The sequence below is a fragment of the Salarias fasciatus genome, chromosome 10 (genome assembly GCF_902148845.1).
Source record: "Salarias fasciatus chromosome 10, fSalaFa1.1, whole genome shotgun sequence".
In the NCBI taxonomy this organism is placed as follows: Eukaryota; Metazoa; Chordata; class Actinopteri; order Blenniiformes; family Blenniidae; genus Salarias; species Salarias fasciatus.
The window spans coordinates 4478787-4506372 of record NC_043754.1 but is presented as its reverse complement, the minus strand read 5'-3'; the positions used below and the strand labels follow the sequence as shown (position 1 = coordinate 4506372).

Genomic DNA, 27586 nt, shown 5'->3' with positions numbered 1-27586 from the left:
GTGTGTGTACAGAGTTCCTCATGTTACAGAAAAAACGATCAACAGTTTGCCAAAAATTACAGACATTAATCAGCGTCCAGTGGCCAAAGCTGAAGAACCTGAAAATTTGGTTTAAATTCTAGACGAGCGAACGATCCCAATGAGTTCTTCCTCTCGTTTGTCCTCAGATTTCTAAAAATAGAAGCACTGAAAGCCACCGTGCATAAATACATGTACAGTGTGACTTCATGGCGGGATTACGGCGGATGAGTGACCCCCGCCGGCCGTAATGACACGGATCCGCTCTGTGATGGAAACCGAGTAACAAGGATCTCCAGTTTCAGCCTGAGAACCGGCGCAGGCTGCTGTGAAGGACTCCGACCCGGGACGGGCGGCCTGACAGACGATACGGCCGCTCTACAAACGAGGTGTTGATGGGCTCCGGCTATTCTCCGCGCCGTGTTTATCCAGCCCGCGGTGCATGCTGGGACGGATTCTGGTGACCGCCGACCGCGCATCAATAATCTGAGATAACGAGGACGAGGGGGGACGACGGGGAGTGTGTGTTCATTTGTTGCTGTCAGAGTCGGCGTGGTGGCGGTGTGAAGCCCAGGGCCGGGTCGGCCGGTGCGAGCCGAGGTGTCTGTGATGATGAACAGAGGATGGTTCTGCGAGGTGGGGGGGGGGGGGGGGGGCTGCTCTCTCTCACTCTCGGCGCCTCGGGCCTTTTTCTCGTAAAGAACCTGAAAACCCGCGATGGCACAAAACGCGTGGTTCCCAGAGAAGCGAGGCCTCCAGACACCTGTAGGGGCTTAACGGACGGCGGGTCGGCGGAGTGACAGGAGGGGCTTATGGGATCTGCCAGCAGGAAACTGCTTTATGTGCGTCTGAGAACGGAACGGACAGAAAGAGCATTTCTGACATTCCTGAAAGGAGCAAGTGTGAACAGTCCGGCCGGAGGTTTATTTCCATGATAATTGGGGAAGTTTGGAGCAATTGATACATTATCTGACAGCATAATCAGGCGAGCAGCGGCAGAACGGCTGCCTTTCACTCACTGGGGGTTTGTTTCCTCAGGAAAGTGGAGGTGAGGCTCATCACATGGAGCACCACATGTGAAGATCGCTCTGTCGGCACGAATTATTTCCAACCGCTGACCGACTGAAGCGGCTCCATGGAGGACAAAAGTCTTAAACCTCCCTGAAAAGATCAACCTCTCTGACGAAAACAAATACCTGAGTTTATCAAAGCTTCTGAACAAAAATGATGAAGCACTGTTTTCTACTTTAACCTTCTTTTCCACGCAGAAGAAGAGCAGCGGCCCATTTTAAGTCGGGACACAAAATTAGTTTAGTCAGTTTTGAATAATTCACATTTTCTGATGTAGAAATCTCCTGGACCTTTGGGTCAGGTTCAGCCCACACTTCTGACTGCTGACAAGCTGCGAGGAGATACCAATTACCTTTTTCCCAGCAGGCCTTTCTGCTCGTCCGCAGTGTCAGAACTCATCAGAACTGCTCTGAAGACTGTGTCTGTGACAGGCCGGCCTGAACCCTGATGATCCGTGGCCTGCTGTCAAGAGGAAGACGAGAGACGTGTGAGCCGGACGAAGTGAAGGCTGCCTTCAAATCAACACGAGCTCCGTAAACCTCAGCAGACTCGCAGACTGACCGGCTCCATCCCGCCCAGCACTGAAGTTATGCACCAGAACACCATACGCCCACTCCGAGAACCCCTGCTTTTGATCCTAGAAAATGTATCATATTTTAAACAAAGAAAAAATGTGAAAACGGCCCATTTCAGCCTTGAAAAACTGGAAAACATCATCAGTTAAGAAGAGGCTGAAATGTTGTCGTGTTTGATAATGAATTGTTCTGCAAGATGCAACAAAAATAGACAAAAACAAAACATGATATTCTAGTTTTTGGAAAGTGTATTAGCGATTCTGGTTGATGTGAAAAGACACCGACAGAATTACAGGGTTCAGGAAATGAGACGTTGCTGCACTTCAAATCTCATATCAGCTTCACATTTTATGCAAAAGTTCAACAGATAAAGTCATACCTGTGAGTCTGGGAGGGACGACACCCCTTAATGTCTTCGTGCTTACTTTTTCACCGTCCCTTAAAGCCTCGGTCTTCATTCCGTCTTCACTCCATAAAGTCTTGGTCTTGAACATCTGGGCCCTTCTGGGTCTCGGTCTTGGTCTGGTCTCAGCCCCTATGAGCCTTGGTTTTGACTCTGTCCAGTACCCTCAAAATCTCAAAGTCTTGATCCTGAGTTAGGTGTTTTTGACTCCGATACAGGCCCAATCACGCCTCTGCAGATCCCCCAGAGCTCTGGTCAGATCCGGGATGAATTAAGACCTGAATCCTGGAGGTTTTTTCATCTCAGAGAAGGAAACTCTGAGTTCTACCTGTTTTCATGGAGGCATCACACGAGCAGCGAGATGTTTTCAGCTGCAGCAGTGTTTCTGGGAACGGGGCTGCACAGAGCTGCAGTGGCTGGAACTCTTTCCTCCGGCTGAGGCCCGTTCGATCCATTTGATCAAGTGGAATACAGATAAATGGTTCGGTTTTCTTCAACATGTGCTCGTCTAAATCCGGATCCTTCGGTGTAAAAAATGATCAGTGTGGTCTCTCATAGCGCTTCCCTTCCTGATCCTGTTTTCGCAGACATCTGAGGAGGCGGCGCCAGTTTTCAGAACATTTTGAGTCCAGCGAACATTTATTCCTCCAGACTGTTTTAATCTAATTATTCACCATATGACCTCAAGTTCGTTCCAGTTTTTTCTTCACTCTCGGAATACAAGGATCGATTTCAAGATTCTCTTGAAGGTCTGAAAAGTTCAAATACTTCTCTCATTTGATTGATTCGTTCTGAAGGAAATCACTCTGCAGGTTGTCTGGAGCAGGCGTGTTTTTAGGCCTTTTAATCTCTCTGTTCCCACCTCGCTGAGTAACTCTCAGAATATGTGCAGAAAGCTCTTGAACTTTCTGTGTCTATTACTTACTGCAACTTCTATGATGTCTTCACTTTAACTCATTTTAACTTCAGTATTTACACCTTTTTTGCACTTTTATTTACCGGTATAGTTTTGTGAGCTTCAAGAACAATGACAAGAATATTTATTCATCACGTCATCCTCACCACCTGCTGCAGGTCCTTCCTGTCCTCTGCTTGACACCAGGTCAAACCAATAATTCTTCAGAGGGCGTTTCAAGTGTTTCCAACGATGATTTAGCGGATCTCACCAAGAGATCTAAACTTCCTGCATCTAAAGATGCGGTCAGTGGTTGTCTAGCAGTAACATCCCAACTGCTGCTGACACACTTCTGACATTCACACCAATAGAAATGCAGGCAGACACGTGTTTTTAAAGGGGCTACATACATCCATGCCATTGGACTGCAAGTCTTTAATAACCAAACAAAAGAATCTCCATACAAAAGTATATGTACATGGTCACTTACTGAACAGCAGCCGCTTATGGAAATCATCTATCATGGTTCATCTTTCAGTTTTAAATACGACTAATTCCCAGCTTTCAGCAACCGCCAGGTCTGAGAACAGGAAGCGGGCTGCAGGTGGGTGGTCCGTCTTCACCGCGGTGGACCCGGACGTGGGATTACTATATCAACGTGACAACATTCATGTGTGACGTCCCGAGTGGGGGGGGGGGGGGAATGAAATGAAATATCGCTGGAGCAAAGCACACGGTCAATGAGAGACATAAATTAATAGAAACAGCAGTGCAAGAAAGCATTGGGAGACACGGGACTGAAGCCACGCGCAGGACAGGATGGGGAGGCTTTCTGGTCGACCGGTCGGAGCGTCGGCCGTGGGACGAATATCCATGAGGGCACATTGCAATAAAACAAAGGAAACAGAGGACAAACAGCAGCGTCAAATCCCTGCCATGTGCTGCGAGCGCCAACCGTTAAGACCTGAAGGAGGACCTGGAGCTCCGTGTGGGGGTGTCGGGTGGTCGGCTCACTGCTGCCTTGCTTCTGGTTCCAGCTCCCGCCTCACGCCGGGGCGGCGCCATCCCGCCGTGTCCCGGGGTCATTGGCGGATTGCTCCGTTGCTGCATGCTGATAGTGAAGCACACACACACGCATACATACACACACGCACTCACACAAGCACGCGCGCACACACACACACACACACTGTCGTGGTCCATACCCCGTCTGTGCACACCCGCTTTCAAGCCACCTGAAGGAAAGCCAGGCGGCTCGGTAATGTGGGCGAGTACAGTCAACAGTGGAACTACTGGGACAGACGGCTCCGAAAGACCCGCCTGAGGCTGGACCTGACGTCCTGAGGTCAGCCGACACACTTGACCAGGTTTGTATGTTCGATTCCCTTCAGCTTACCGACTGCAATATGACATGCAGGGAAGAAGGGTTGAGTCTGAATACGGTTTAAATTATCACCAAGTGTGAAACTCTAAAGCCAATGACTGGAAAAGAGTGTTTTTTTTTTTCTTTCAACTGATGCGCCCTGTCAGAAACCCTCAAAGTCAAAGCGAAATAACTAAACTATATTAGATTAGCCAAAGTAGGCAAGTGATTAAGAACAGCAGTGGGATTTCCACGTTAATGAAATAATGTCTAACAATGTTATTCACTTTACAGGCACCACTTCATCTGTACGTTGGTTTGTATTGGTGATTATTATTTATCTGCACATTTTTTGGGGGTTGACGTGCATTCTTATTTCAGCTCAAATCCCTTCATAACAGCTTTGTCATCTTCTTGGAATTAATCAAAACTATTGAAGATGCCGTGCACAATCCTTTCCTTCTGAGCATAAAGAAGACAGTCTGTGATCACCAAAAAGAAAACGGGAGAAGCTCACTGTCCCAGTACTCACACTGTGAACTGTCTCTCAATTAAAATATCTCTATGGAAATGTTTACAATAAGTGCAATTTGGTAGTAATTCCAGAATGATTCTGTTGATTTCTGACGCTGCGGGTAAAGAGACCCTCGTCCCGTCGGTTTGTGTCCCTGCCTTGAATCAGTCCAGGCCCCGTCGTCGCCTCGCTGTGCAAGTTTCCTCCCGCTCCCTCCACCCGAAGGCTCTCATTTGTCGGAGTTCTTGCGCGGCCGGCGGAAGCTGGACATGTTCTCGTTCAGTGCATAGATGCGCCTGGAGAACTCCTCTAAGCCGGCCACGTCCAGCTCGCCCAGCACCTGTTCGTCGCACTCCACGGCCACGGCGTGGTCCACGGGGATGCAGCCGTAGTCCTCCATCGGGGCCTCGTTGGGAAGCCCCAACCCGACCCCCACCCCCAGGCCCAGGCCCAGGCCTGTGGCCTCCGTGCCCATGATCTCCTCCGCCTGCTCCACGGAGCAGTGCAGCTCCGGGGCCGGGCCGCCGGGCGGCTGTCCGGGCGCCACGGAGCCGTTCATGGTGCCCGAGTGCTGCCCGGCGGGGGCGCCCTCCTCAGCAGGCGCGCTGGGCGGCTCTGTGCTGCTGAGCGGCCGCTCCTCAGTCTCCTCCTCTTTGTCCGCCTCAGTCTGTCCGTCAGTGTCTCTGCATGTCTGCGCCTCCTCTCCCGTGTCCCCGCCCTCCTCCTGCTGCGGCGTCGCCTCCTCGCCGGCCTCCATCGTCCCCGTGAGGTTGAGCGAGGCCATGGTGGCGTCGAGGGAGGAGGTCAGGTGTTTGGGTGAAGGCGAGGGCGGCGCCAGGCCGGCCGGGGGCGGCGCTTCGGTCGTGGCCGTGTTGTAGCTGGGCGGAGGGGTGGGCCTGTACTTTAGCTCCGCCTCCGCCTCCGAGCTCGCCCTCTTCCTCAGGCCTCGGTCTGGAGAGCCGATGTGAGAGGTGAAGCCCATCTCTGAGGCAGCCGACACACCCAGCTGGGATTTGGAGGGAACCGGGATGGAGCTGGAGATGTGATGCCGGTCGCTGCGGGAAGAAAGAAATCCCAAACGCAATGAGGACGGATAGAACCCCGAATAGTCAAAATAACCACAATAATAATGTGTGAAATACAGATCCATAAAGCTTTTCCCAAGAACAACCATGCTCACTTAGTCCATTTATGATCCTACAGGTTTTATACAGTCAGCCCTCAGGGGATGTCCATTTGGTACCCAGACCCTAGACCCAGTTCCAGACCATTAATATTCACTATAGGACCCATGTATTCAGTCGGCATGGGCTTCACATGTGGGGCCGGTTACCAAAACCACATGGGACCTGCAAAATTTGGCCCAGGTAAAACCCACACCCACTCAGTACCCATGTGGAACCCGTTGAACCCAGGTGGTTCAGCAACCGGGTGTGTGCCCACGAAAGCACTGGTCTGGCTTCAGTGGCTTCAGCCTGGAGGGTACTCGGGGGGGCTCACCCTGCAGAGATCCCTGTTCAGTCCACACTACATGTGTTCTTCTCAATGTGGCTCCTCCAGTAAGCCAGTAGATCTCAGATTTAGCTCCCATCTTTCCTCCTCAGGGCTCCAGAAGTTTATCTCGGCCCCCCTTTCTCTGAGTCCACTGACACGCGGGGACTGGGCTGCACCCTGGCTGAAAACAACTGTCTTTACTGCGACTATCAGATGGTGAGTTTTTGTGTTTGTGTCACATATGAAGGCTGCTGTTGACTCTGAGAGAATCCCTAAATGTCATTCTTTCAGCTTGATCGGCTCCCAAGAAAAAGTGAAAGTGTTCAGCGGGAGTCAAACGAGGGAAAAGAGACGACGTTCGCAGCCCCCGAAGCGTCTGCAGCCAGTGCAGTCTCTGCTCCCCCGTCAAGGTCGTTTCAGGACAGTAATGAAGAGGATCAAGAAAGTTTTCAGAAGGATTAAGACGACTTTCCATCCCTGCCTCCATCCCCAAGCTGAGGACTGATGCCTTCCTGTTTGTTTTTTGAACTACTGTCATCTGTTTGCACATTGAAGAAATAAAAACAAAGAACAGTCTACAAATTCCAGCTTGAATTATAATTTCAAGGATGATATTTTGATGATATGCTTAATTGAAAATTTGAACCACTTACAGTCATATTTGAAGCAGAAGCTCCTTTGACTACAACAGCTGACTCCTAAATGTTAAAGTGGTTACAGTGAAGAAAACAGGGAAATGGAGGAAAAACTATTTATGGAGGTTTGAGAAACGTTGAGTTTTTGTACGTGTGGGCTCAACTGTCATCCTGATGAACAATTTAAGAGTCAAAGTTAGAAGAAACATCTGCACACTTGGTTTAAGGTCGAAATACTGAAAAAACCCTCACTGAGTTCTACATTAAAAAGCTGTTCTGAGCTTCACTGAGGGTAAAGGAGACACTGGAGTCAAAGTTCTCAGTGAAATCAACCAACAGGAGCATTAGAGAGGAGAACACTTGAGAAAAGCTGAGAAGAGGTGATACTGCGAACTGAAACAATCAATGAGGGATCAGGTGTTTCATGTTAAAACGAGGAAATGTCCTGTTTTCACAGCTAAAAGTGAAATGCATGCGAGGATGAACAACACACGAGCCGAACAGACCCCACGTAGTTGCCCCTATGGACACAAAATGGAGCAATTTAGAGTCACTAGTTAACACCGCAAGTTTTTTGGACAGTGGAAGGAAACCAGAGAACCCAGAGGAAACCAACACAACAAGAAGTAGTGTTTTCAGTGGCTCCGAGCCCAAAACGCAACATCAGTTTTACATTTTCACTTAAAAACGCTGAGTAATCTGGGTCTCAAACAAACACTTGAGAGATAAACACTTGACATATGATGCTGTTATCTTTGCGATTTTAAAGTACAACTCATAGTCCGCTGCTGCTTTTTAGAACCAATTCAAGCAGAGCAGTTGTTGGCTTTATTGTTTTCAGTCATGATTACATTTTAATTTTCATGCTTGTGACATTTAGCTTGTTGCTATCAGGTGTGATGTAACGAGGACAAATATGCTGAAAACAAGTATTTCGGTTCAGTCAGGTGATAAATGTTGATACTGTGACACTCATAGATTTGCAGCCCCAAAAGAAATGTTTAACAAAAATTTAGAAAGCTAGTAAAGATTAACAGATTATCACAAGCATTTGATACTCCGTCAATTTTTTTTTGATTCTGCAGATGTTATCCCACACCACACCAAGTCATTAGAAGCCATGACCTGTGACCCTGTCAATTACAAACAGTTTTTAAAAACGTGTGCTGAGGCGAGTTCAGACTGTCGTCTCTGTATTGGGAGGCTTTGGGTCACAGCAGCTGCAGCTCCCTCCTCTTTCTCTCCAGTTTCTCAGACAAACCTTCATTTGACTGGAGGATTTTAGAGTTGAGTTTTCTGGACGTTCAGCCGCTGGGTTTGGCCACGGGTTGACTCGCTGACCTTTAGTAGCCACGACTGTCACTATGAAGTGCTCTTTAATGAGCGCGGTTCTCACAGCTGCTTTTTCTGTATTGTGTTTTTACTGCAAGTCGACATCCATATTTAAGGAAAGTTTTACTACTAACAGCTGTAGTAAACTATTTTTATCACTATTATGGTTGGCGACTTCTCTGTGGATCACATGTGTGTTGAACTGAGGGGGGGGGGGGGGGGGGGGTTGACCCGCATGGACTGTGGATTAACTGCAATCCATCACACTGCTAATGTACAGAACCAAACCGAAGCTTCAGTTTGTGTATTATTGTAGCGAGCCTCGATGGCCGACGGCGGCCAGCAGATTGGGCCGTGATGTCCCGAGGAGGTCGGGAGAACACGCTGGTTTTCTTTGGACCCGATTCTCCACTGAGCTCATCAGCGCCTCTCGGTACGCCGCGTCCGGGAGACCGACAGCTGCAGCTCTTTGTAAATCACTTCACCTTACAACATCTAGAAAACATTTGTGCAGCCTGGGAGACTCCGCTAAGGTACTGCTGACTGGAAGAGCGCAGCAGGCGTCCATGCAGCTATGTCAGAAATTTTCTTCCATAACCGATAACAGACTGAGGATCTGGGGCGCCACGCCCCGCCCCGGTGCAGGGGCCATAAATCTATTTAAATGGGGGCCTCGCCGCCCCTTCCGATAGCCAAGGCTGTGTGTAATTCACCAGACTACTTAGCCGTGAGCTCCACATGACCGCCGCTCTATCTCAGGAGCCGAGTCACTGTACCGCCGGGGTCAGAGGTGAGGCGGGGGGGGGGGGCCTCCCTGAGCTCCTCAGAGATTCACATGTGTTGCTTAAAGACTTGAGGACAAATCTCTGCTTGTTCAGTCGGACGTGCAGCCGTAATAGATGTCCTTGTAAATTTTCTCCTGTCGCCAGTCACTTACCGAGGAAGGCTTCTTTGCACCATGCAGGAGACGTGGCTGACCTGAGGCCTTTATTTTGTGTGTGTGTACCAACAGTCTGACGGACGGTTTCACCACAGCTTGTTAAAAAAAAAAAGAGCCTAAGCTTGACCCGTAGGAGGAACCCTGCGGAGGTGGTCCTCACAGGGTTCACGGGCGGGACGCTGCAAGCAGAGCCCAGCAGCCTGTCTAGCTTTAAGAGGAACATGTCAAACTTCAAAGCGCCTGCGATACAGTAAATGAGAACCATCCACGGGCCGAAGATACAGCGCGTCATGCTAATGGCAACAGCCCGTAGATCCTCCACCTCGTGGCTGACGTCGAGGGCTAATTGGAGGCGCGCTGATATGAATGTTGGACGGTTACCCGAGGTCAAAGGCAAGACAGACGGGTAACGACCCAATCTGAGGAGAGTGCCTCCTGTACAGCGGGCAGAGCTGGGGTTGAACTGCGCTTTACTTGGCGGCCGCCGTCCGTCCAAACACATCATCCACCACGGCCGACCCCGTCCAATAAGCACACGCTTAATTTTGCGGCGAAGCGTGTTTCAGCAAATGGAAACAAACCGGCTTTTACCACCTAATTTTCTGGGGAGATAACTCGAACAGAATGCACAGAAAGGAGCTGAATGATTTACAACATCAAGCACTTATCTTTCCAAATGAAACCATCATGCGCTCTTTGGAAGCCGGTCGGGAAAAATCCTGAAGCCGGTTCGTTGGAGCGGAATAAAGACAGATGTCAGGAGGAGTCAATTATCATTTCAGTAAGTGGAAAATTTTGTTCAGACTCTTTGAAACACAAGACAGGTTGAAGTTTCCATGCAGCATCTGTAAGATGCTGATAATTATTATGGTTTTTAGCTGGACCCAGTGAAGGTCAAAGAACAGCTGCTGATTAGACAACTTCATTTTAATTATTATCAGCCACTTTCTTCCAGCCCTTCCCTCCAGCTGGCTCACTCGCACCATCGATTCGCTCAGTCGACGCCCAGAGCTAATGCCTTATTGACGCTGGCATCAAATCACATGTCTTTTGTGTAAATGAGGAATTCTGCATTCAGACCGTGTTATAGCGTTCCACTTCGCTTCAAAGTTAGCTTCGCATTTGTTGCGTTATTTGTGTCAAATTGCGCGGCGGGCTGCGAGCAGGACCGAGGAGTCCGGGCGTGTCTGCGAGGACCTCGGCCAAGAAAACCTCGGGCCGGTCGTAACATTTACTTCTTGAAACACTTCGACTGTTACACCGATGACATGTTTTTTTTAACGCGAGCAATTAGGCTCCACATGCCGAGCCGCGGCGAGCATGTGTGTCACTGAAGCACGCTGGGAAGGCTGAAATTGTAGAAAACACTTCCTAACGCTCTTTGGAAAAGCTGGAACTCATACAGCGTTGACAATTTATAATAGGGTCAAATGCTTACATAGCGTGAGACAACTGTCTCTTGACATTCCCGGTCCACTGTGTGAGATTTTTCACCACTAATAAACATTTCCTGTGTTTCCGTTCTCGAGCTGAGTCGTTCTTCTGTTAATCATTTGTAAGAGAAACCCATAACCTGACTTTTGGAAAAAAAAAAAAAGGGTGGTTGGGAATTCAGAAATGGAGGGAATAGCAATGCTGCTTTAATTTGGCTCACATTTTGAGTTCATCGGGGCTGCGCTCACACTTGGCCAGTTTGATTCAATTAAAAAATACTCAGGTACAATCACTCTGCTAGCTTTTGCTCGTCTGTGGAAATGAGACGGATGCCGCCCACCTATCGCATGCAGATCACAGCTGCAGCTCCACTGACAATCATTAGGTATTTATTATTAGTAGGTTACAGTAGTCTACCCTGTATTCCTGTGAGGAGTCTGGGAAGAGATTGATTTGTCTCTTCAATAATATAAGCTATTGTGGGTTTGTACCTGGTCAAACCGCAGTATTCCAGTCGTCATGAAGAAGTGTCTGACGTGTGAGTTTTTATTCTTCTGATGAGTGAACTGCCACAAACCCAAAATCTAACTTTTCCCTTTTCTTTAAGGATTCGGTCCAAACCAAGTTAGCAGTGTTCAGAAATCTCCACGTCGCAGCGAGAAGGGAGTTTTTATCTGGAGTTTGCATGTTTCCACGTACTTCAGCTGCCTCACACTGTCCAAACTCCTCCTCTATCAGTGAACTGGTGACGGAGTGTGTGATTATGTGTCATCGTGCTTCATTCCTGAGGCGAACCGAAGACCCTCTTCCCAGTATCAGCAGCGATAACCCCTGCGCTCACGGTCGGTCAGGAGCTGGATGGATGTTTAAAACCAGAGAATGATTGAATACTTAAAGTGCTATCGAGAGTACTTGCTTGATAACGTCAACATTTGGCTCACAGACGGATTACTGTCGACTTCACCGCTCTGCAGTCATATTCTGCCTCTACTCCGCCTGTAACTGAACATTCGAGCGAGAAGCAAAGGCAAAGAGTCACAGCCAATCAGGCTTCACTGAAAGCCACAGAGCAGTTCCTCTCGGCAGGATAGTTGGGTTTGAACATGTGGCTTTGCAATGTGACGCCCATTTTAAGTTGTGCTGAGGTCCACCTGAAGTATTTCTTGTGGGAAATGTTATTTTTAATTACAGCCAATATGCTAACCCCAACAAATATGATGGCCTCTTTCATATTTGGACTGACAAGACAAAAAAAAAAAAGAAAAAACTGTACTGATTAATACCGTGAGAGTGAGGTCCAGATGGACCCTGCCACTGAGGATGAAACCCAAATTAAATTTTGGACTCATCTTCTTCATTCATATCAAAATACGAGGCCTCAGCTTGAATCATCACGCAGAAAGTCGGCACGCCAATCCAGAAATAGCCTCCACTCCTCTGCAGCGTTTTTCCTGCTCCTTTCTTTTCCACCGCTGATGTCAAACCTGGCATAATTCAAGCCGACTCAGAAATTCGGTAAGCCAAGCCTTTCCACTGTCCCATCCCCCGACAGACTTCACAACATGCTCCTGTTCGTCTCCAAATCCTGCTAAGGAGCCACAGTCAGGGGCCAGAACAAACAATGGCAGATAAGGTTTGGTCGTTTGATGTGGCTGCGGGAAATCCCAATGAAACTACTAAAACAAACACCAGTAAAAATTTGATACGCTCAGAGTGGAAGCCTTTCCCTTCGCTTCAACAGTGCTGGTCTTGTTGGATCGTTGGCCTTTGAAGACTGGACGACCACAGCACAGCATGAACACCCCCGGCCAACAAGCTGACAACACCCTCACACTCATCAACAGAGCTTTATCTAACGCAAAGCTTCTTCTTTCATTTAAAAATATCACAGGAATTCAGGAAATATACCACTGCGCAACGCACAAACATTACAGTACATGTTTAAAGTTTGGCAAGAGTGTCTTCAGTCACAAAATCTCTCCAATTAAAAGCTGGATTTGCTGCTTGAATAGAAGTTTCTTTACTTTACCGGTCGAATGCCTGTTAGCCAGCTGTGCTAACACTGACCACAGCTCGGTTTCTTCTCTGAGAGACTTCTTCTTTTGAAGAAATGGCTGAGAGTAATTAGACACAATGATACCTAGCGGCTAAAACGGGGAAACAATTTTCCTCATTGACTTGATACTGTAATGCGTCGTGAAAGAAGCGAACTTCCACTAAAGAGGGTTTTTGTGCAGCAGGTATTGAACTGCGCTTCATAAAAGACTCAAATCAGTTATTCATTCAAGATGATAACACTGTCGTCATTGTCCCAATGAAAGGAATGACATTACATTACGGCCGTTTAAATGAACAAGTTCCAAGTAAAAACACATCATTTTTATTTATGTACATTTTAGAAAAAGCGTATTTTCAAAAAGTGGCCGATAAGCGAACTTAGTCAGTGAAAGCATAAAAAAAAAAAAAAAAAGATGTTGAAATCAATCATTTACTGGATGTTTTCATTCAGCGTGAAAGGATTTAAGAAAAAAATCAGCAGCGTGAAGAAATACTTCAACTTGTGTCAAGTTAACAGCCCTGAATACCAAGACTTCTGGTCTGTCTGTAGATCCATCATCTGTACCTGCTGTGTCCAGAGCGGGGTGGTGGGTTCTGGTGTGCACGCTGAACACAACACATCAGGTCTACACAGAGACACACGGTGACGTCTATCAGGGAGTCAAAGTCACAGATTCACTTAACAGGCAGAGAAGGAGTTTCACTAACTTCTCAGTATAACCATAAAGGTATTATGTGTACTAAGACCTTCGCTTTTAAAAAGGTTTGGCACGGGCATGGAGTTGATTTAAACAATGGCCGACAAGAGCGAAGGGGGAATACGGAATGGAAATGGCATTACGTTCCCCAAGCATCGGAAAAGGTGGTGTTTGCTGAAAGAATGTACCCTTCCAGGATATCATATGAACAGTTGGAAACAAAACATTCTTGATTTCTCCTTCCAAATCATCATCCATTATTAGAAACACAGTAAATCCGCAGAGCACCTGTCAGGCTTAATGGACCTTGCAAATGCTTATTTTAAGCATATAAATCTTGGAATTATTTCTTTTTTTTTTTTTTTTTCCAAAGGCAAGGCTGCAGCTGTCTAAATCTCACGACCTTCTGTATACATCGTGCTCGGTTCTCGGGGAGATTCACGTTCTCCAGCTGCAGCGCTGTCCCGGCCACACCTTGCACCCCCCGTCCACCGCCTCCCCGCCCCGGCCCGGGGCGAGCAGCCCTGCTTCCAGGCACCGGAGTGGGATTAGGACCCTGTGAACCTCTGCCAGCTCCTCGGCGGATGTGGAGCGGCGAATGGGAGCATGTTGAACGCGTTTGCTTTGATCTCGGCAGACTGTGCAGTTTGCGAAGAATCGGACTCTGGTACTGTCTCTGTCTGACTCTCGGTAATAGATTCACCATTTTTTCCGCTGGTTCTCATCCTTCAGCAACGTATAAAAGCGAACGAAGGGAAGAAAGTAAACTTCCCATTTTTCACCGGACTGGGCTGCATATGATCTGACATGTTACGATGTGTGTCTGAGAACGCACTGCTCGAAAATGTAAAGAGATACGACCAGCAGCTGGCCAGATGAGCATCATCCACTCCGCTGTACGAAAATGACACACGTGGTGCGTGCCTTTATTCCCCGACACGCTCTTTGCTTCTCCTCCATGTAAAATAACCAGGATGAATCCACTCTTGGCACTTCAGAGGAGAGAAGAGGCTTTCCCTGAAGACTGCACGCACGCCGATTTAGCTCGAGATGGAGAAAGTTTTCCAACTGGGCTCTGGAACTGTTCCCCATATATCCTTCATCACATCATCCCTGTTCGAAAGCGTGAAAGGAAGAAAGAGGTGGCAAAGATAGGCTGGAGAAGCGCATGAGGCGCTCTCTCACAGAGGACAGAAAATTACCTGCAGCTGCTGTGTAGGCTATTTTATATATCCATATTTCATGAGCTTGGTCTCAGAACTTGACACTCTATCTGAATTTATCCTTGTTGAAACTGGGGGCGGACGACTGGAACTGATATGAGAAGGAAATGGAGCAACGGTGTGTATAAAACACATATCCATCCCATTACATTTGGGGAGTCATGCTACATCCTCGATGGCGGATTCATGCCGGTGGTACAATGATGGATGAAAGGTCTGATGAGTCGACGAATGAATAAATGAATGAAATGATGGATAAATGAATGAAATGATGGATTTGTTGGTAGATAGATGGATGGATGCAGAACTTTTGCCTAACAGCTAGAAGGTAAAGGCTGGGCCTTCCTGTGTGGCGTTTGCATGATGTCTCTGTGCATGCTTAGGTTTTCTTTGGGTACTCAAGTGACTTCAGTATTCTTGAGAGACTGACAGATGAATGAATGAAAGAAATGATCAATGGATGGATGGATTTGTGGGGTGGATGTGGCTCATTTCTGTTTCAATCTTTCTCTGTGAGTGGAATCACTGTTGAGTAGGACATTGGTAAGCTGCTCCCTTTAGGAGTGAAAAAGCACCGCCTGGCCATTCATCAATTCATCAATTATATTAATTTAGATGCATGGATGGATGAACGAATCCAGACGTATGGATTGAAAGGATGCATGAATGAATCAAAAGTTCCTTTGGATTAATGGAAAATGGCTCGATAGCAAAACGTTGGACAGATGCCTTGAAGGATGGATGTATGGATCTGTCATTGCAAAACAAGTATATACAGTATATAACTCTCACAGAGACTAGCAGGAGAACTGTATGGAACCATATCAAAACCACAAAATATCAATGCTTAAAAAAATTGTCAAAATAACACATTAATGCAATGTAAGCATTAATGTGAGAATGAGGCCTCACTTGTATGATAATGCAAGTGAAAACACAACATTTTCCCATTTTTGTTTCAGAGAAGTTTTAGGTTGACATGGTAACGTTTGAAAACGATGTCAATTTATACAGAAAAGGCAGAATGGACCCCAAAATACAATGAAAATGTTTCTTTTCCACCTGATGAACATAGTCGTGTAAACGGGGTTTAAAGTCTTGATATCAGCCTTGAGACTGGGAGTTTTTTTCCACTGAGTATGACATAGTCTGGTCGCTCTTTATCTTCTGGTGCCCACGGTGTGTTTGTGGCAGTCTGGTTCTCTCAGCACAGAGCAGCTTTTGTCCCTGCGGTCTCATAGCGGAGCAGGAGTGCGGCTGTGGGAAACCGCTGCACGACTCTTACACTCCCACCTTCACTTCTTTAAAAAGTTCCACACTAACACACACATGCACACAGCTCAGGGGTGAGCGGGCCCGGGCTTTCATCTCCTCTATCTCTGGGCCCTTCCACTTCCCATTAAGCAGGAGGGGCAGTGGAGAGCTGATTCTAGAGCTCGGGCTTTTCATGCCTTCTTTCCTTTCAAAAACAAAAGATTATTCAATTAATGTGTGTAATACACATTTTCCCCTTTGCTGACCCTGGTAGAGGAGGGGAGATCAAAGGCCGCTTTCTCTTTTATAGGGCAGTGGAGCTGAGGCCCGACGCAGACCGACTCGCAGGTTTTAGTGAAGGGTTACTCACAGGCCATGGCGGCGGAGACATCTAAGCAGGACCGAGTGGCGGCTGCAGATCTCATCAAGCTTTTAAAATGTGGGGGACTGATGATGTGCAGAGATGGGACACCATTAAAAGGTAAAGTAGACCATATTCAACTTTTACTAATAGTAATCTTTTACATTTTTGTCCAAAATATTGCGGAAATGCTTCTATTTGATCATTTCTTAGCAGGAAGTTTCAATACGTGATTGTTGCTCGGAACAAGATGTACAGATTGCTGTGGATTCAACGACTTGAGCAAAACATTGTGCAAATGTTTTAGCTATTTTACATGTTAATGTAAAGTAGAGATGTTAAAGTTTGGTGACTGAGCCTTGGTTGATATTGTGCACTCCATGGCAGGAGAGGAAGTCCTGCAGTCTCCTGCAAAGGGCTGATAATGGATTCAGTCTGGGATTTTTACAAAGACAAAGAGGAGATGCAGAGGAAGAGTAAATTCCTAGAAGAAATCCTCCAAGATGCTTGGAACGGCCTGCCTGCCAAGCAGCAAAAAGAAATGTGTGCGAGTATAACTAACTGATGTTAAAAGAAACCACCTGATTTATGTTTTGTGGTTTTACTTTAACTGCCTGAAACAATTGCACAACACGGTATCCTGTCTAAAAAAAAAAAAATAGGTCACTGACCTCAATAAGATTTGCCTGCTTCATTCAAAACAAATATATCACACATTTGCAATTTATTGCAAATAACTGGCTTATTTCTGAAACTAGGAATGTCTGGTGTGCCGGTGAGTTTTCGCTGGAGAAAAAACTCATGATGGGAAGTCTCTCACGGCACGCATTCACATCCATAACAAAGTTACTCCTCACCCTAAGAAATACCTCTCTGTCTGCTTGGGTTTTGTCCAAAGCTTCACTACAGAATTCCAAAGGGAAAACATGCAAACTCAACACAGAAAGGTTCTGCTGACCAGCAGGATGGATTCATACTGCTGCTGTGGAAATACTTCATTTCAGGCTGCTTGAAGCCTTGTGCAAGGCTAGTCTGATTTTTCCAAGCATGTTTACAATGCGTCAGCGGGATGAAAGGTCCTTTGGACAGACGACTCAACTGTACTGCACTTTCTGAAGGGGAAATAAACAACCTGTTGTTGGAACTGCTGCTACACAAATGAAACTGAATTGAATTGAATTAACTTCTGTATGATGGGCCTGTTGGAAGGTCGTGCTCACAGCTTTCGTGATCTATTTATGGATATGTGGAGACACACTCAATCCTGGATCATTCCGAGTCAAATTTGCAAATGCAAGAAGGACCAAACAGCTTTAAAATATCCAAACATGGGACGTAAATGGTTCAATGATGTAAGTAAAGGATGAATTTTGCTGTGTTTTGACTGTTTCTAACATTTCAAAAGGTTTCGAAAGGCGGGTCAGGGGACAGGAGCAGACTATAGTCAGATTGCTGAAGCATTTGATTCAGACAGATGATATTCTGCTCTGAGGTTCCAACACTTGTATTCGCAACTGAAAACTTGCAAACTATGTAGATCTTTTGATCCAACAGAGAGGTGTGCCATAGAGTTCTATAGTGACAAATAAATTCCTGTTAACTTTAAATGTCATGTCTGACTCTATGCCGATGACACCATCCAAACGATCAAACCCAAGAATTTGATCATATCGAGAATCAATATAATAAGATTAATATCACTGTTCTCAGTCATTGGGAGTAGGTTGGGGTTCAGCTTCTTGCTCTATTTAACAGTTTATAACAGACTGTAGGTTTGTGATGTGTTGTCCATCTATCACTCTTTATTGTACCATGTACCCTACAAAAAGAGATGATACAACTGAAAGGGTCTATCCTTTTAAATAAACACACAGCTGCAGCAGACACCTGACTGAAATACTCCCTACATGCACTGAATTGCAGCTTTCGCAGCACACAGGACAGTTCTGGACGCTATATTGGGGCATATACCTCACAGCAGCTGTCCAGCATGTGTTGTGTTTACATGTTTTGGTTCGGTGTTAAAAATACCAATGTGCAAACCAGACTTTCAGACCAGACTCAGGGAGAGCAGGGAACCGCACCCCAAGAGAAGCTCTGCTGGATTTTTTTTTTTTTTTTTTTTAATTTCAAGGACAGAGTCCCTTCAGAGTCATTTTGTCTCAGAGAAAATCTGCTTCAACTTCAAACTGTAACGCGTCGCTCCTGGCCCAGTCGTTTTGAAGACGCTGGTCCTGATCAGCAGGATCTGGATCTGTTGTTGTGCGGTGGGTCACCGTCACTCGTACTCCTTTAATGTGGCGCTACGGGAATGTTTATGCGGTGCACGGCGTCCTTCTCATTCTTACCATCGCACCATCAGGCCGTGTTCCAGGAAGTTCTTCAGGTTGGGTAGCGTCTGCTGCAGGTCCGGTGTGGTCAGGCCATGCTGATATCTCAGCTGCGGGACAAGAGAACACACACTGCATCACCAACCTCAAACAACCTACCACGCTGCACGTATGTGAGTGAGTGTGTGTCGGGGTTAGCACGTCTGCGTATCACCTTAACACGTGTGCACATTCTGCATGTTTGGAGGAGAAAAAAGAAGTATCACCTACAAAAGAGGCCGGAGACCACATTCTTTCGCCGTGACACATTTCTATTCTTGCCTTCAGCCTATTACTCATCTGGACACACAACGGGCACCTTTCCCTGATAACAGGCGTGTGCACTAATATGGAAGGTGTGTGGAAAGACAGGAGATGAGATGCGGGTGGCAAGACAAACCAAACAAGCTGCTAAAACATCTGGAAGAAATGGGGCAGGGAGTGCATCGGAGACCTCATTACATTCTCCCACCATCCGTCCACATCCCTCTTTACTAGACCCACTTCGGAGTATGGCCTTCGAACGTCTGTCCGTTGCAGCACAACGCTTAATTTCACCACGACAGAAGTGAATCCATTGAAGGGAAGGAAAAAAAAAACAAAAAAAAAAACTACAGGGCCACCTTGAAACTGTAGCTCCAGTGCCAGAAATGTCTCCTCCAGCAGATGAGCCATGTCACAGCAAGCCAACTCTTGTCCCGGAGAGTTTATTTAACCTATATCACAGAGCAGCAGAGGAGCATCAGACGCACGTCCAGCGTATATCTCAGAGGCCCCGCTGTCACACACGCTGCCTGCACCAGCTGACATCTGTTCTGCTTCCACTCGGGTGCTACAGAAACCACTCCGTTTCCTTTTTTTTTAATAAATAGACACACGCAGACGCTTTGGGTGAAGATAAGGGACTCATGTGACGAACAGCCCACTCACTCTGGATAGCATGCTGCTTATTTATATATGACAGGGCACTTGAAATGTAAAATGAGTATATATTTAGTGACTTTTAGGATCTTTCGAATGCCATTAACAGGACAAAAAAAAGTCAGCAGTGCTGAAAAAAAACAATATGGAGACAGCCTGCAATGTAAACTGTTCAAAAATTTTGCTAGGAAAGTGCTTGAACCTGCAAATTATTCATTTTTGAGGTTAATAAATATCTTGGTTTGATGAACAATCTGTCCACTAAAGCAAGCTTCAAGTCCAAGATTAAAATTTCAGACCACTATGTATTTTTTTTGTACCTTTTCAGTTACTGGAACTGAACTGGAATATAAATGCGCAACGATAAATGCTAAAATAAAGTTGTTCTGATAATAAGAATACAATAGCTGCAACTGGTTAAGGCATCTGCTGCAGTTTAATTTACTTTCACTTCTAGGAACTCAAGGCTGTGATTTATTAGCTCTGTCACTTTACATTGTCACTAAATTAGCTTTTTACCCAGTGAGGCCTCTGTGAGTTTGCATGTTCTCCCTGTGACTTATGTTAATTTCCTTCACATCCTCTGTTTTTTAATCCAAACCTAAATGTGCTAAGTTTGTTTTTCAGTACGGGCCTGGTATGGATACACTTTTGTAGTTTTTGTAAACAAATGCAATTCTATCTCTGAGTGGACAGAGTTCAAACTGCCCATGAATGTGAACATGTGCACTGTGTGTGTGTGTGCGTGTGTGCGTGTGTGTGTGTGTGCGTGTGTGCGTGTGTGCGTGTGTGCGTGTGTGTGTGTGTGTGTGTGTGTGTGTGTGTGTGTGTGTGTGTGTGTGTGTGTGTGTGTCTCTCTCTCTCTCTCTCTCTCTCTCTCTCTGTGTGACCTGACCAGGCTGCGGCCAGCCTTCCACCCAAGTAAATATCTCAGGTTGTTGGGTGGACAGACAAGGGCTCCAATAATGTCGTGACGAAACCACGAGTGGTTACTGCAGCTCGGCGTCGCGGCAGATCGCCATGTTCGCTACGTCTTGTGGAAACTCAACACTCTGAAATTCCAGGCTTGAACAATGAGATAATCTTGTGGCGCTTCTGGTGGTAAACTGTGTTCTGCTTGTGTTCCACCGCAATGTTGTACAGGATGTTAAATAAATGCCGCCACATGGTGAAGAGCACTACAGTGAAACCCAGTGTGAAAAATGAACTTTAATTAGTATGAAACTGAAAATGCCAGAAGATTTTAACTTCTTGCAAACAGAGCAAAGCTGGATTGAATGTGCTTCACTTATTAACAGATTAGGACTTTGGAAGACTGATCACCAGTAGCATTGAGGCACCACTGAAACTTGATTCATGGTGAGAGAAGGGGCATAAAAGCATTTACACAAAAGGTCAAGCCGGGAGAGGTCACACAGGCCACATGTGCAAGTCTCGCATTTCTAGTCAACATAAAATGAATAAATCCTACTTGCTCTCGAAACGGCTTCCAGATTCATGTGCAGACTGAACGGTATGAGCGGCACAGTGGCATGTGTGTGTGACATGCAGCATAGCGTTCACGTGTCTGCATCAATGCTCCAATGTGTGCTCGGCTCAAACCCTCAGCCGGTGCCTGTCTGTTCGGGGAGCCGCAGAAACAACAGTATCGGAGGGAGGTTTTTAATCAGGAGCAGCTCAGATCGAGGGAGTCGGACACATAGGGTGTCGCCTCCAAACCCAGCTGGTGATGGAACGGCCCAAAACCTCCGAGAACAACACAGGGATCCTTTCATAGCTCAGAGGAAGCAAACCTCAAGGTCTGACCAAAGAACGGTGGGACTGGGTTTGAAACAGAAGGCCAAGATCAATAACACCACCAGTTTAGACACAGAAAAAGCAAAGCAACGCCGAGAAAGGTGCAGGCTTGCTTTTCTGTGACCAATTGCTAAAAAAAGGAAACTTCTGATGTCATGGAAATCTCAAATTTGCCGTCTCGAAAGGATAAACCGAGGATCAAACATGAGCGAAGAATAAATATCAGGAAACGGCAAAGGCGTTCATCAGACAGGCTGTATGCTTTCCCTCTCAGTCTGAAGCCGTAACAAAAGACTCCCACGACTTGGCCGGTGCTCTGAAGTGTGTGTTGTAGCTGCGCTGCATGTCTGACAGGAGCCCTATGTCACATTACACGCCTGTATGTCCGAGTGTATGTGGGGAAGACAAAGAGCATGAGCGTGCATCTGTATGCGCGCCTCCCATTGTTTCCAGGGATGTGAAGAGATCCGACCATGAGAAACTGGATCTGGGTGAAGACAAGAGGGTGATGGGTGACGTCAGGGACTTGCCCCGGGTGCTCTTCATTACCATGGAGCTCGATGTGAGAGATTAAAGCTAGAGGAGGATGTAAAGACGCACATGTTGGAGCCTTTTATACACCTGTGAGGAATGTCTTTGAATCAAAACCCCATTAAGTTTGATTTTCAGATTATAAGTAGAATTGATGTTACGCAGCAGACACATGATGACGATGTGTTTTCTCAATGTGGTAATGCCAACTATGTGAGCTGGAACAATTCCCATCGCAACACTGTGGACAAATTTTAACAGTAAATCACCTGTGAAATGTATATTATTAAAGTGAAAATCTGGATTTTTTTTCCTCCATTCCAGAAGGTTTTATTGAAGACCCCAATATCCGGTGTGATCTCAGAGAACGCCACTAAGAGCTGTTGAAAATCGATTTACTCATGTCTATATTGAGAAAAATTAAACAAAACCTAAACACTTGGGGTGTGTCTAAAACTCCAAAATACCCTAAAAAGTGCAAAAATAAGTTTTGAATCAACATTTTTTTAAGAATCCTGGCATCATAATAACAAACATCTGTAGGTTTGTTCTTGGTTCTGCCAGATCTGCCAAAGGGGAGCAAAAGCCCTTCAGGCTGTGTGTGTAAACGGCAGTGGAGTGAAGAGCTGTGCAATAAAACTACCTCAATAAAATCAAAGTCAATATATCGACCTTAAGTGTTTGCCTTATTCCCTTTTTTGAAGTTGCATTAAGTTTCTCCTCGGAGTGCCTTGTTTGTGTGTATATCTGTCTGTTTTTGTGGCCGATGTCCTGACGCAGACAGACAAGTATGCGAATGTCAGCATGCTCGCTTGTTCTCTGCATACTTAAAACAAATAGAAAAACATCAGTGACCAGGCCGTGACATCTGGAGGAAGAGGAGAGAAGAGGAGGAGAAGTGCGAGGCAGCTGGACGGCGGGGAGCTGGGCGTCACTTCCTTCTGCCGGGGGCATGAAAGCTTCGCCCCGTGGGATGGAAACAAACAGCCGAGAGGGAAGGTTTAGATTCTGGTCCGCAAGTCCAAACTGACACTAAACAAAAAAAAAAAAAAAAACCAGGGCAATGGTTTGATCTCCGCGGAGCGCAGCATTTGAGCCTGAAAAAAAAACTCTCCCCGGGGTTACCGTGTCAGCAGCTCGGACCAGATCATGCAAATAGCTCCCAATCAGTCCACTGGAGACGGCCTGTCATTCCCAGTTTCCCTTTCATACGTCCCGGTGATGAATGGCGGAGATCATTTTTGGGCTTGTGCGCATGTGTGTGTGTGTTAGAGTGTATATGTGTGTGTTTGCGTGCGATTTCAAGCAGGCCACAGGCTTCTTTGTACAGGGGCAAACCAGATCGTGGTGAGAAATTCCCAGGGCCCATTGAGGACGGCTGAAAGGCGAGAGGCGGGCCGAGCGGGGACACCCACCGGGGCCGTTTCACATGATGACATGGTGAAATGGATCCGGCCGGGTCTCCTTCGCGGCGGCTCGCGGCTTTGTGTCTGGACACGCCCTTTTCCTGTTTACCTGCGCAACAAAAGCCACTCCGAGCGCAGCGCACACGGCGGGCGATCGCTCGGTCGGGCCTCATCGCATACGGGCTCATCCTCATCCGTCACAGGATGAAGCTTCGGCGGCGTTGAAGAATGCAGCGCCGAACGCAGCCCCCGCGCTGCCAATCCACTGGAGCCCTGACCACACACACACACACACACACACACACACACACACACACACACACACACACACACACACACACACACACACACACACACACACACACACACACACACACACACCGAGGCAGGGCGGACGGGAATGAGGGGGTTTACAGTACGTGCCTCCCGTCATTCAGCCACAGCCTGCTTGTTTGCCCTGAGCTCTGCACAGAGGCTAAACAAATACAGCCTCTCTTATGCCACGCATTACCGTTTCCCCGGGTGTGTCACTCCCAATCACCTTCACGTCGGACGGCGAAGGTGGGCGGGCTGTGGAGAACCTTGAAGCTGATTGCTGGTGATGTGGTGCAGTAGGGTGGCCCAGGTAATAAAGCATCTCTCCCTTCCTGTCTTTCACGCTCCAAGCTCATACATTACAAGACTTTTTCTTTTTTTTTTTTTTCTTACTGGAGATGGGCAAGAGGAGGAAATTTTAGACAATGGGACGTTTCATCTGGAGAGGTTCAAAGTCTCAAAATAAAAGCCACACATGTCTGACCTGCATCACTGACGATCACCCCTGAAGTATAATCAGCATGCCTTTTCTCCGCTGGGGTTAAAAATAGAAACAGAATGGAGGGGCTTTACATGCTCCCTGGGGGAGCCAATCAGGGAGCTCATTAGGTCTTATGACAGCTCGCTCCAGCGGGGCGAACCAGGTGTTCCTCCCTCCTCCGGTCAGACTGTGGACGGACACTTCAGCAGGGACGCACACAGAGGAGAAGTGGCGCTCTGGGAGATAACCCGCCACCGACCGGTTTTCGGGCCGCTGCCTCTTCTAGTTAAAAGTGACTGATTTGTGAACAGCTCTCACACGAGAGGCTTTTCATATGAAAACACAACATGCAGAGAGGAATGAGATTATGAGAGCCGAATGATATGTGAAACTGAAATGAGAGCCGCGGGTGTGGACTCATTCGCTGCACGGTAATGGAACAGTTCCTTCCAACATCGTTTTTGCTGACCTTGCCAAGAAACGCTATAAAGCCCGCCTGCTGCGCTGTGGAAGGTGAAGCCAACGCAAACAGTGACCTGCACGCCAAACAAGTGCACAATCCCGCTTTTTATTGCTATTAAAACTGGCCGAAGAGACGTTTGGCTCGTGATGTATTTACCTACCTCCGCGTGCACAAACATGGGTGGTGCGGCACCCGGGCAGCGCCTCGCACGTTTTAATATCTGCAATTATGTGCGAGACGTGCAGTAAAATGGTCAATAACCGACAGTCTTCCGGCTCATTAGAGCAGCTTTTGGGCATCGAAAGTGTCGTCTGGAGACGCCTGGCCGGTGCTTGAAAGCCACACAGGCGGCGTTTCTTTTCGGTTTCCAGATGAAGACCGCCACACTACGGGCGCCGGCTGCAGGTGAAGGTTTTTTTTTTTTAACCTTCCTGTTAAAGACGCTCTGATTCCCGCCATCACCCAGCTCGGCACAGTGGCGTGTCCGTCCAATTACCTCTCGCTTTTGCTTGTAAGCCACACACACACACACACACACACATGTGGAGCCCGTCTTTTCGTTTGCCAGTAGATCTGTTGTGGCCAACGGTTCGATCATTGCAGCTGTGAGCAAATAAACAGCGTGTTTGTGTTCACTTCGATGGGGGGATGCGGCTCAAACGTCGGAGCGCCGTGTTTACGCGAGCGCAGATTTCCGTCTGATCTGTTGTTTTGACGTTTCCGTACACAGTTTGACTCGTCCAAAAGAATTACGGCGTTAGCGTTATCTTTTGCGGCCGAACCCAGATCTGGGCCGCTTTTATGTTTGACTGCGTATTTATTTTCACTCCAAACCTGGAACACAAAGCGGCATAATGCTGCTTGACCGTCTCTTTGAACGCGAGGCTGGAAAGTGATTACTTTCAATCTCGGGCCTTACAAGTGAACCAGAACCCATAATGAAATTACAATTCTAGTGACAGCCTTTAAAATGTGTCAAAAAGCCTGAACTTTCTACTTGTAATGAAAAGTAATAAAAAGTTGCAGTCAATTTCACCACAACTTTCACACTTCAGCTCTTATAAAAGCAACCACAACCCGGCTACAATCCTGCCATTTTTATTGTGTACTATGGGAATTCAATTATTAAACAACACAAAAATAAATCAAATGCACATAAAGCTATAGTTTTCCTTCTTTACAGCGACTGAACTTAATGAAGAGGCAAACTGAATCAGCCTCATCTTCCTTGAGCAAGTTTAGAAGATCAACTGCAGCAAATCCTCAGCCGGCCGTGAAAACAGGAATAAAATTAAAGTGAAATTCAAGGCAAAGTAATATTCAAACAAATTTTCTTCAAGGCAGAAAATAAAAACCCTGTTGACTCTTCGGTCACCTCAACCTTAAAAATAAACAGATCAGAGCAAAAGTAGCAGATCTGGCGCAGTTCAGACTCCTGGGTCTCAGCCTGGGGTTTAGATCCGGTGCTTTTTCTACTCCAAGGTTACGGAAATTAGATTTGCACGTCAAAGAAAACTATGAAACTAACTACAGGAGACTGTTGCCAAGTAAAAATTGTTTTTTTTTTTTTTCATTTTGATTTCAGAAAAGTTGATGATTTGAAAACAAAGTCCGTTTACACGGAAGCATGTCAGGCGATGAGTTGGCTATGGCTTGTTTTTGTAATCAAACCGTACACATACGTGTGTGTGCGTGTGAGTTTAGTGCTACCTTCTTCCCTCAATCCTAAAGGTTTATTCGTGACTTTCATTGGTAGGTCGATAGATTTGAGTGTTTAGACTCAGATTTAAGGGTCTGGGTCAAGTTTTCAGATTCATCATCCTCCTTTTCAAGAAAGTAATTCTGTTTGTTAAAGAGTCCAGGTCAACAGCTAAAGCAACCAAACTGTGTCTGTTTTGGTCAAAAAACCCAAAGATGATGGAATCAACTTTGAGATGGGACGAACAATGAAGCTGATACTTTCGTCTGCGTTTTAGTCCCGACTTTACCAAGTTAGGTCGAATAAATTATCTGATCAATGCAGCAATGCTGACAAAAGAAAGCATAAAAAACTATTTCCTGGAGCCATTAAAGTCATCTTCAGTTATCAAATACATGGGAGCTTCCAAGGAGACATGTTGAAAGATTGCATTTTCTGATGCTGTTTGAATTTTCGTCACAGTATTTTATCCTCTTTTTGTGCCCAACAACCTGATTCGATCCACATTAAACGGAACCCCCCCCCCCCCTCCGAGCAGCTCTTTCTAGCTCACTGGTGGATTGGAAATGGTTCGTTATGTTTGCTGCAGTGATTCCGCCCATCTGGCCCGTCCCGGCCGCGTAATCAAACTCAGGTTGAACAGCCTTCACTCATCCACTAAATGAATTATGCTGAAATTGTGACCAGGATGCACGCAAAATGGCCAAAACAAAATGGCTGCAGATGTGGGTTTGAGGCATCCGGAGAAGAAAAAAAAAAAAAAAACTAAACAAGAACGACAATGTGGGAATAATATGTCAAGTTTAAATGCTTCTTTCTCTCGCCATTTGACGTGTATTTACTCTTAGACCTGTTTTCCAGTTCTGCGTTCGCAGCTCTGCGCTGGCCGGCGGTGAAACCTCACATGGCGCAATCCGGGCCCGAGTAAACCTCGGCGATGGCGCGGCACGGCAAGGGGCTGCAAAATCCGACTTGATTAATCACCGCGGTCTTTCATGTGTCTCGCTAAATATACAGTGCGGGGCTGAAGAGCTGTTTGAGTCTGGCTAGAGCCGAATAATTCATTCACAGGAGAAATTCGCTCCCCTTAAGCTCGAGCGCTCCGGCCTTGAATCCTCGCCACGGTCATCATCATCATCATCATCATCATCGTCGCCGTCGTCGTGAGGCCTCCAAGCCAAACGAGGAATCAGAATTCATAAACACCGCAAAGCATTTTGCTTCACCACAGAAAATAGCTTCCCACATATTTACAGCTTGAAGAATTGCTGCCGTAAAAAGGCACGTCAGTTTTTTTTTCCGGTTGATATATTAGAGCTGAGATTAGAGCTCTCAT

The 27586-nt window shown here is 46.6% G+C and overlaps 1 protein-coding gene across 2 annotated transcripts in view; it reads right to left on the bottom strand.

Moving 5' to 3' along the window:
* uvrag (UV radiation resistance associated gene) overlaps window positions 1-27586 on the bottom strand; it is a 103880-nt gene that overhangs the window by 6763 nt on the left and 69531 nt on the right. Inside the window, exons 14-15 of one of the 2 annotated variants that reach the window (XM_030101619.1) lie at window positions 18617-18708; window positions 5059-5894 (exon numbers count right to left, since the gene is read on the bottom strand). In XM_030101619.1, the coding sequence (XP_029957479.1) occupies window positions 5069-5894; window positions 18617-18708 (918 nt within the window). In that variant the 3' untranslated portion in view covers window positions 5059-5068. Of the gene's footprint in view, window positions 1-3377; window positions 5895-18616; window positions 18709-27586 lie in introns of those variants that run through there. The other variant, XM_030101618.1, reaches the window with a different exon arrangement.